This window comes from Aricia agestis, chromosome 3, assembly GCF_905147365.1.
Source record: "Aricia agestis chromosome 3, ilAriAges1.1, whole genome shotgun sequence".
In the NCBI taxonomy this organism is placed as follows: Eukaryota; Metazoa; Arthropoda; class Insecta; order Lepidoptera; family Lycaenidae; genus Aricia; species Aricia agestis.
In genome coordinates this window covers 22,689,343-22,700,525 of record NC_056408.1, presented here as the reverse complement: position 1 = coordinate 22,700,525, position 11,183 = coordinate 22,689,343, and the positions used below count along the sequence as shown (strand labels likewise).

Genomic DNA, 11,183 nt, shown 5'->3' with positions numbered 1-11,183 from the left:
ACAAAAAACGTGACGACATAGCGGATTGTCGTCTCAAAATCGTGTGTTGTGCGGTGCCGTGTGAAAACGGTACATAGAAATGTATGGCGCCCGGAGTCGTCACCGCATTTTGTCGTGTCGTGTCGTGTCTCGTGTGAAAACGCTCGAACTGTGACGTGAAATCGTGTCAAAATGTCAAGTAGCCAAAAGATTTGCCTATTTGCCCTCCTAATTTGTCTTTTTATTTATTAAAATATAAGATTAAATAAACTTATCAAATATCATTATTGTATAAAATTTAACAAATATTAAATTATTCAAATAATTAAAAAATCTAAAATAACATTTAACTTATCGACTATTAGCGCCCCCTTTTGTTAAACTTTATAAACTACTTAATACAGTAACTTTCAAACGTTGACTATTTTCAAAAACAGATGGCTCTAGTACCATCAAAAATATCGGTGGCCCTATTTCATTTAACTTCTTTTAAGTTTATAATTGTGATTTGAACTTATTTTTGCGAATATTATCTTTTAAATATAAACTACATACTTTTGCTAAGCGTTACTACAACGACGCAGACGTGGTTTCGTCTAAAAATAGGGGAAAAATCAGAATTAAATATCGCTCGACTGAGTAATGTTTTTGGTAAAGCAGGTTTGTAGAGCTGACAGCTGTCGATAAAACAGATGAAACCCCCCCGCGGCGCATCACCCCGCGGCCGCCGACTCGACCCGCCCCGACGCGCTACTCGGCCAGTATGATCGAGCGGGACGTGTTGTGTGTATATATCGCGGTTTGTATTATGTGCGACGCTACGCGGCTGTCATGAGTCGAACGCTATACTTTTAAGAAATACTAAGTGAAATTATGTAAAATAATACAAAATATCCACTCGTTTTCGCCCCAGCCGTCGTCCCGTATTTTCGATATCCTTCCAGCCGGCCGGCGACGCGGCACGCGACACGGCTTCTAAAAAAAAGAAACTCGAAATCTTGATGTCAGTGAGCGTGAGGATTCAAGTGTTTGTGCAGTGTGATTAAAATAGTTAAATGTATAAACGTCGTGCAATGTTCGTATGAGGAAGAAAAGCAATCGGACCATAGTAAGTGAAGAGAGTGTGTTATTTGTTAGTAAAGATATGCGGGGTGGCTCGCCCTGCCCGAAGCGTTTATACGTGTGGGGCGGCTGATCGAACCACAGAGGTACGGAGGTCTATCCCTCGTATTCTCATTTTTTTTATTCGAGCAGGTCCCTAACCCCTTCGAGTTGCAGTTTTTTTGGAGGGAAGGTTTATATTGTCCGACTTTTAGGTTATAGATCGATACCGTGAATGTAAACATACCGTGTATTTCGCGATTTACAAAATGTAGACTCAGAAACGAGTCGGAGCGTATAAATAAAACAGTAACAATAATCGCTGACTAAAAAAAAACTGGAACTACTGCTTGTTTAGCTAACTCCGAAACTGGTTTACTTGTACCTACTGTCCAACTAGCGTAAAAACGTAACTTTATTTTGTACAATAATGTAATTCGACTCGTCTTGAATTGTATATATTTTTATTATTAGGATTATGTTCAGGTGCCAACCTTTCGTTTGTGAATACCTAACAGACCGCTTTTACTGCTTTTAGTTACTGCTAGTAGGTACCTACCAGTAAATAATATTAAGTGGACAAACCTTATAGAGTGCGAAAAATTATAGAGCTCCTAAAATAATGAAGTAGTTGTAAGCCCAACCTTTGAGAGGCTATCAAGAGGTATGCAGTATGCTCTGAATAACATTTACTGGATACTCCTGGTTCAACTATACTTTTTATATTACACTCGTCTTCATAATTATTAATATCATAACATTTCAATATTATGCTGAACGAATTATAATTTAAAAGATACTGCTTTGCGAATTCTTGCTTAGGCTAGCAAACCCATTTGTTGTTTACCTGTAAGCTGTAACAGTATCACCAGAGGAGTAAAATCGAAATAATTGACTAAAACAGTAAATGATTATTGCCAAGGACCGTTTCGATCTATCGCAAATGATAGAAATGATTGGAATTTTCGATGCATCGAAATTATTTTGTAATAGACTCTAGAGTCTAGACTCGAATCGACCGTGATGATCTCCTTCTAAAACAGGGATTTTCAACCTGTGGGTCGCGGCCACCTGGGAGGTCGCGAAGCCACTGCAAGGGGGTCGCCAGAGGTCGATAGAACTATTTCAGTCAAAAAAACTATAAATTGGGAGAATTTTAACAAAAGTAAAAAGTTATAAATAATTTATTCAATAACATAATATTACGTACATGCATAACAAAAATACAAAGTATACCTAGTAAGAAACATTTTTCATACTAGGTCACGTCATGAAAAAGGTTGAAAAACACTGTTCTAAAAGAATGTGTTTACGAAAATCCGTAGTATTGTAATAATATCTCTTTGGTTCACATTGAAGTTCAATGTTTGAACCACCTGCAATTAGTGTTTCTAACTGGTTCGCGAATGTGGCAGCAGGCAGACATGTATATTGTACAATGTGGCATCCACCTGCCTCTCATGTCATATTTGATGATGCCTACAGCCTACTGTTTTACACAGGGGACCGTCCACAAAGTACGTCACACGATTTTCATGATTTTTTTGTGAGACCCCTCCCTCCCTAAGGTTGCAATTTTACATCAAAAAATTAAAACCACCTCAATTCAAAAAAATGTGATGTCACAAAACTTAGAACCCCCTCCTCCTCCTTGTCACGCCATGTCACATTTTTTCGACCCAAGCTCAAGGTGTGAGTTGTGACGCTTTTTGGAATGAACCCTAGACTACAGTTAAATACTGAATTATATATCACTCCTCGTCATGATTGATCTGTTGGCAATAATAATTGTGGTGCAAATTGCAAGCAAAAATTTTTATCGACTGTGCTTAGTGAATATTATAGTTGGATACCTACTGCAGAAAATGCTAGCGACCCATTCCGAAAGAATAATTAGTATGACACCAGATGACATTGCCAGCCATGAACCACCTGTTTGTTATCAATCAACCAGATTTACGACGAGAAGGCTTTCGGCGCTAATTCATGGACTCTCGTCGCGTCTTGTTTCGAAAAAGAAATGAGGGAAAAGAAGTACAATGTCAAGTTTTTATGTACGCTGAAGTCGCAGTATCAGTTATCACTTATCAGTGATCACTGACCACCATAACTCTTTGACCATCCTGTCAAATAAGATTTAGATTAGACCAAAACTCGCTTCTAAATAATGCGTACTGAAAGGTTCAATGAAAATCAGTAAATGGAAACAACAATCAAAGTACGAATTACGAAGCCTTTGTCAAAACTCAAAATGCAAAGCACCCACAAGTCTATTTTTTTTTATGAAATAAGGAGGCAAACGAGCAAACGGGTCACCTGATGGAAAGCAACTTCCGTCACCCATGGACACTCGCAGCATCAGAAGAGCTGCAGGTGCGTTGCCGGCCTTTTGAAAGGGAATAAGGTAATAGGGGAGGGTAAGAAAGGGAATAAGGGAGGGTAGGGAAAGAAATAGGAGAGAGTAGGGAAGGGAAAAGGGCAGAGGATTGGGCCTCCGGTAAACTCACTCGCTCGGCGAAACACAAACACCGGTTTTCTGTGAGCCCGTGGTATTTCTCCGGCTATTTTTTCTATTATAATAATTAATAGCTAATAAGTAATTTAAAAGTCGTATAAACCTGTCCTCCTATAGAATAGGACAGAATATATTTTGTTAGTTTGCATAGGCTCCGGAACTACTGGACCATTTTTGATGAGCACAGACGTAGATTAGACACGAGGAAGGACATAGGCACTAATTGCGTAATAAATATAAGATTACCTCGTGACATCCACCAATCACCAGAAACATCTGCTTTTATTGATAAACAGCTTTTAGGCTTGGTCTATTTTTTTTTGTTAGCCTATCTATGCCCTATGCTATCCCATTCCTGGGCAAAGGCCACCCCCAGAGTCTTCCACTTGTCTCGCTCCAGCGCCATCGTTGGCCAGCCCGGCTGGTACGCCTCGACTCCAGCTCATAGCGCCATCAATGGCAGTTCTAAAACTGTCAAATGACGAAATCAAGGTGCCCGTTTAAGCCTGCACAATCTGATGATGTTCCACCAGCACTCAGCGTCACGTGAGTTCGTATTACGCCTGCGCGCTCCCGCGGTGACTGGCAGCGTGTATTATTAATCGGAACCAAGGCTGCTGGTTCAGAGGACATCTAAACGGGTCTTGATATTCCTAGAACAGGAATTCCCATAGTGGTTCCACGAAAACCAGATTTCTCCGTAGCATGAGGCTCGGGGGATAAAAATTATACGTTTGTTAGAGAACATCTTTTGCTCAGCAATCGTCATATATTTTATTCACAAAAAATTGTTATTAGTAGTGGAAAAAAATGTAAAAACTGAAAAAAAATAGACAATGCAAATAATACAGTCCCGCTTGGGGTTCCTTAGGATGAAACTTGATGAAAGGTTTTTGTTTATTATAAGATTGCGAACAAAACCAAACTTATGAAATTATGGAACCTCCATAATCTTACAAGCTTAGGAACTTTTGTTCTAGGACAGGCGAGTTATTTGCAACTTGTGATAGTCCCCTGACCTTAATTTGACTACATACTTAAACCTAGATCTCAAAATCTGTAAGGTCTAGAAGACTGATTTTTTTACACAAGTAACTTCAGTTCATGCAGATTATGGTAAAGATTATACTCAAGACGAAAACACGATTAAACTTAAAAAAATGCTCGATAGTTTCTTGACTGACTGAAACTAACTTGGCGATGATTCCTTGGGTCATAGCCCTCCATCAGGTGATCCACATATCGTTTGTTGCACACGCGGAAATGCGTCTCCCAAAAGGGTATAATCTCAAAACCGCGCGCGGTCTGGTTCTGGGTTCTGGCTTGGGCGGCGATTAGTCACCTGTGATTTATTCACTCGGGACGTTTGAAATTGTTGAAATGTCAATAACCCCCACCAGTTCACGGTCGCGGAGGAGCCGGCGTCGTTGTCGGAACTCGGAGATAGTGCTAGTCGAAATACACATAATATTGTATAGTGTAAAAGCTGTTTGTATCTTTCTTTGGGCAGAAATTGGTTAATCGCGGGACCCTACATTATCAAAAAGCAAAAAAATCGGCCAAGTGCGAGTTGGACTCGCGCACTAGGGGTTCCGACTTCCCTACCATAATAGAACAAAAATAGGTGAAAAATGTGTTTTTTTGTATGAGCGCCCCCTTTATTTTATTTTATTAAAAAAATATTTTGAATTATTAAAGTATAATTAATTTATACAATTGAGTATACATTTGTGAACATTTCAAGTGCCTGCATAGTGCCATTATTGATATCGAGCAAAAAATTACGTTTTTTGTATGGGATTACCCTTAAATATTTAATTTATTTAGTTTTTAGTATTTGTTGCTATAGCGGCAACAGATATACAATATCATCTGTGAAAAATTCAGAAATCTAGCTATAGCGGTTCTTGAGATACAGCCTGGAGAGTGGAGACAGACAGACATTCGACCTTTGGGTACGGAACCCTAAAAACGAATACTATTCTTCTCAAAATCGTCTCAAAATCTCAAAAGCACCTCTCGTGTATCTTAGAACCTAGCCTAGATATAATATAGCTATACAAGATTCTAGGAGAGAGCTAGAGTTCCTAAGGACCAAGCCACAGCGCTGCGTTTACGTTGCAACGTATCTAGACCGCAATGGTTGTTTTTGCGATACGTCATACGAAGCCGCAGCGCAGAGTAAATTGACCTTGCTAAGTACTCACATACGGTTTTGCTCGATAGTTTTACTCCGAATCGAAGGAAATGACATATTTGACATATTTAATTCTATCGGAGCCGGCTCGAAGCAATCCTTCGAACTGTCAGTTTTGCGGTCCACACGGTGGTTATTGCTCGATTTGGAGTAAAACTATCGAGCAAAACCGTATGTCAGTACTTAGCATAAGACATACCTAAGAGATGATCACGCGATTGAGACAAAATCCACGACCATGTTTCTCTAAGTTGTAAAACTACTCAGACATAAATCTGTCAACGCCAAGATTTGGGAATTCTTGCGATAAAAGACGACAGTGGCTACCTGAACTCGAACACTTTTTGTCAACGTTTTGTTTCAATATCACCTCTAAATTCTTTGTTTACTAGTGGTCGCTGTTCAAGGGCCATTCGGCCCTCAACGAGAATTTTTAAAATGAGCATTAGTTACATTTTTAATTGGAATAATATACGTAAAAAGATGTGTATTTACTAAAAAAACAACTCTTATCGGAAAAAAATTGAATTCAAATAATTTAGAGCGTTTTTAAACAATATCATCTAAGGGACGCGATGTTTTTTCCCATATTTTTAAATTAAAATAGCGTATATTTTTTAAATCAATGTTTAGTTGTAGTATAGTTATACAGCAATACGTAGAAATCTTTTGTATAAATTACACTATTCAATCGTTTTGAGTGATTTAGACAATTAATTTTGTCAGGCCAATAAACAACTGAAAATAAAATAAAAAACTACAATTTGGTGCAGTTTTATTACAAACTCAATAGTATAATTATATATTCCATGTCGAAAATTTTTAAATTTGTTAGAGAATTACGATTTAATTCACCTTTAACATATTTGAGAATTTTGATGTTGCGCCCGCGATCGTAGAAATGTTAATAATTTCTAGTACTTATTACTATAATAACTTTTATCTAGTTACATAAATAGTTTCTTTGTTTTATGCTATTTTGAAATATAGGCAAGTTACTTTGTAAAAGTTTCGCACTAAACAGTATTCACATATGAACTCATCACAGTTCTTAATAGAGGGTCAAATTGGTTGTACCCGCGTCAGCACATCAAACCTGTTTTATGGCCCTTCATACATTTTATGAGGTTTTCATTTATAAATCATTGTTAAACTAGTTAAAATGTATCCCTTCAAGGGATATTTTATTAATAAATATGCTTCATTTTGCCTTTAGGAAGCTTTAAGTGTTTCAAACTGTTGCACCCGCGATAAATGAATCGCCCTCAAGCCACTCACTAGGGCCTTCTCATGCCTCGAAACTCGAATGTCGCTTTGAACGCAGGCTGTCACACTCGTGGAGTAATCGTCAAGTGCAACAAGTACGTACAAAATATGTTGCAACTTGCAATTGCTTCCATTTTATTTTCCAACTTTAGACATCGAAATTTATCGAAGACTTCTAGATTAAAAACGCCCTGAGAGCGCTTTCGCACTACGTCCGATCCGAAACCGATTCGTTTATCGCGCGGGAACCGTGCATTTTTCCGGGATAAACAGTATCCTATGTCCTTTCCCGGGACTCAAAGTATCTTTATACCAAACTTCAGCAAAATCAGTTCAGCGGTTTCGGCGTGGAGAGGTAATAGACAGACGGACACACTTTCGCATTTATAATATTAGTATGGATTAAAATTTAGGCCGCGCGACTTCTATTACTAAAACGAGCCGTGCGGCACGTTTTAGTATAGAAGTCGTGCGGCTGCCGCACTACCTACCCGCGACTTAATGTGAAGGCAGCCTTATAATAATTAAAATTATAATAAAATACAGAGCAATTAAATAAAAGCTTTTAAAAAATTCAGAGAATTAAGGTCCATGACCTCAATGCGTGAGGGTCTAGGTCTGCATTAGTAACGTTGGCTCGAGGTCATCCGTGGAGACTACTAATGCAGGATATTAGCAATTAAATTCGTCGCTGACAACTGCTCTTGTCCTTCTCTTCGTCTTTTATGGTCCGAACCACGAGACTAGCATGTAAACTTTTATAATAATAGGATTTTTTTGACATGCCCCCAGTCTAAGTGTCTAAACGCATTAGGCCGAAAATACGCGGCCGAAGTTCGGCATGATTACGCCTGCAATGTATTTTAAACTATAACTCTTGCAAAAAATTTGTAGGAACATAATTTTAAAAGTTATACTTAAGCAAAAAAGTGATAATTTTTTTAAGCTTTATTATCGCTCTTTAACTTTAGGTTTTTTTTTACAAAAAAATACCTAAGACCAACCTTGTAAGTGATCTTTTGAGTAAAAGATCCCCAATCCGAGGGGGATTGGGGGATATCTCATAAAATAAATTGTCTGAAGATGCAAAGGAAACTGTGGAAGCATGTGTGGCTGCAGAAGAGCAGGCCTGAAATGCTGTACAGTATGCCTACTATTTTGTAAAGCATTTCAGGCCTGCTTCTCTGCAGCCACAGTCTACAGTAAGACTACTACACTGCCGTCATAAGAAAAAAGGCCGCTAAGTGATTTTCGCGATTTTCAGGTTTTGAGTCCACTGAACTAAGTTCAGTAAATACATAAATATATGCAAACTACATATATTATAGTATGACTGCTATACTAGTCTGCACATGCCTACTATACTATAAAGCATTTCAGGACACACATGGTTCCACAGTTTCCTTTGTATCTGCAGAAAATTAATCATCTACAAGGTTGGTCTGAAATAATTTTTTTGTAAAATGTAGTACTCAACAAAGTTGAAGAGTGATAATAAACCTTTTCAAAAATTTTCTCTCTTTTTAAAACATATTTGTAGGCAAATTAATTTGCAACAAATTATGTTTTTACAAATTTTTTGTAAAACGTATAATTTCGAGATATCAAGAAAATAGTGTTGTCACCCCTTTTTTCAAGATGGCGGCCGGGGGACAAAAGTGGCGACCACACAAAGCTTCTATTGACCCCCTCAACATATTCCAAAAATAAAATTGCGTCCTCTAATAAATGCAAAGCAAATGTAACATTTCAATGGACTATTTTAGCCACAGTCAAACCCGAGTCGGGAATTGAAAGCATGCTAGATGTATGTCAATTGTCAACGCACTTGTGACTTGTGATTCCTCGACGTCTAAACTTCTTGCGAATTTGGACGGCGATACCTACCTTTTCCATCTGGTGTTACGCCTGCTCGTATACACACCTCTACCTCAATTTTTTAAAAACAGCACGGACAACACGTAACAGACTGCAAGTCCATTTGAATTCATTCATTTCCATAACCAGGCTCTATACTCTACACTCTACAGTATTTGATGACTTGAAGGGTAGTTTCTTGAAGTAACCTTTGAACCTGTGGCGGCAGTGGGGGTACCTACAATTAGCACCACATTCCTGCATTGCGCTATCGAAGTTTCCTAAGTGCGTCGATACATTATACCGTATACGATATAGCTGAAATAATTCACGTGTGCTTCGGCCTGACTGGGCATATCACCATCCTTTGCGACCTCCACGCATATCCCACAAATCTATATACTTCTCCCTATAAACTTTCTTCGTAGATAAAAGTACAAACAGCGGATGCTAAAGCCTCTAACGTGGCAGGCCGCGCTGTCCCCGAGAGGTGATGGGGTGTTGAGGACTTCCACCGATCACGCGATGCCCGTTCTGTTCAGAATTAATTTACCTCTGGGTTATACGAGAATGGACTTTGTGACGTTAGCACAAGGGTCCTGCAAGTAGAATGACTCTGAATGACCTGGTTAAGGTTTAATTTACCTCTGGAATACACGATATTGAACTTTGTGACGTAAGCACAAGGATCCTACTGCCTGTGTACAATGTAGACTACTGGTGTGTTAACAATGTTTACATAATACTGACGAAGGCCGCATGCGAGGTGCAGCTATGTGAAACTAATTCCTTTTATTTTTGTTACTTACTACAATAATTATATTGAGTGAGGACTGAGGACGCTAGTTCATACAAAATTAACCTTCATAAATCATACAACACCTTCTTCTGCCCTATTAAAAAGAAAATTGTGTGCTGTTAAAAAGAGGGACGTAAAACTGGCGAGAGATCAGAACCGACTTTACCCATTCAACGCTTGGACATCTTTCATATTATAATGCCATCGGGTTCTTGTTAGATCAGCCTGCAATCCAAGTTGAAACTCAACTAGAAAACATTTTGATAATAATCGAACCCAGCTTGTCGGGGCGAAGCTCTTAAATTATTAGGTTTTTAGGGTTCCGTAGCCATATGGCAAAAACGGAACCCTTATAGATTCGTCATGTCTGTCTGTCTGTCTGTCCGTCCGTATGTCACAGCCACTTTTCTCCGAAACTATAAGAGCTATACTATTGAAACTTGGTAAATAGATGTAGTCTGTGAACCGCTTTAAGATTTTGATACAAAATTGGAAAAAAATATTGAAAATTTTAGGGGTCCCCATAGATACAACTGAAACAAAAAAAAAAAAATTCATCTAACCTATGCGTGTGGGGTATCTATGGATAGGTCTTCAAAAATCATATTAAGGTTTCTAATATCATTTTTTTATAACCTGAATAGTTTGCGAGAGAGACTCTTCCAAAGTGGAAAAATGTGTGTGTCCCCCCCTCTAACTTCTAAAGTAGGGGCATGATAAGTCTAAAAAATATATATGATGTACATTACTATAAAAACTACCAACGAAAATTGGTTCGAACGAGATCTAGCCAGTAGTTTTTTTTTTATACGTAATAAATGGTAAACCTTAATTTAACTTTCATTAAATCAACTGAAATATGAAAATAAATCAAAAACCTCCTAATTTCATAAAAATAAACCTTATTGCTGCTGCGGAACCCTTCATGGGCGAGTCCAACTCTCACTTGGCCGGTTTTTTTTAAATTCCATTTGCCACCATGTGCCGCTATGCAGTCTTAGCCCTTAGCGTGTCAAACTGCTGTCATATTATGTCACGACCATAAAGTTAATATACCTAGCGGAATAGAGAAACAAAGGCCTGAGCAAGAGAGATGTCATTATCAGTAACACTGCGTGGTAAAAAGAGACGTGTGATACATGACAGCAGCACTCTTTTTTGACGTCCAGTCGGCACGTGCCGCACGTTGACAATTTAATCTCATAGAAATCATGTTCAATCATGCTTGTGTAAGTGTAATACGTACACATATTTTTCACACAGATGATAACCAATTTCGGTTTCGTTTGACAGCTCGAGATTGTTGCTCTATTCCGCTAGGTATATTAACTTTATGGTCACGACCCACGATATAGCTGTTATGTGTCACTATAATGTCTATTTGACACGATAGACCCTAATGCTAAGTACTCACTACTCACATACGGTTTTGCTCGATAGTTTTACTCGAAATCGAGCAAAAACCACCG

The 11,183-nt window shown here is 38.4% G+C and overlaps 1 protein-coding gene across 2 annotated transcripts in view; it reads left to right on the top strand.

Moving 5' to 3' along the window:
* Nucleotides 1-722: 722 nt before the first annotated feature.
* Nucleotides 723-11,183, top strand: part of LOC121725675 (LIM domain-binding protein 2) — a 58,564-nt gene continuing 48,103 nt past the window's right edge. The window contains exon 1 of one of the 2 annotated variants that reach the window (XM_042112723.1): nucleotides 723-1,087. In XM_042112723.1, the coding sequence (XP_041968657.1) occupies nucleotides 1,061-1,087 (27 nt within the window). In that variant the 5' untranslated portion in view covers nucleotides 723-1,060. Of the gene's footprint in view, nucleotides 1,188-11,183 lie in introns of both variants that reach the window. The other variant, XM_042112724.1, reaches the window with a different exon arrangement.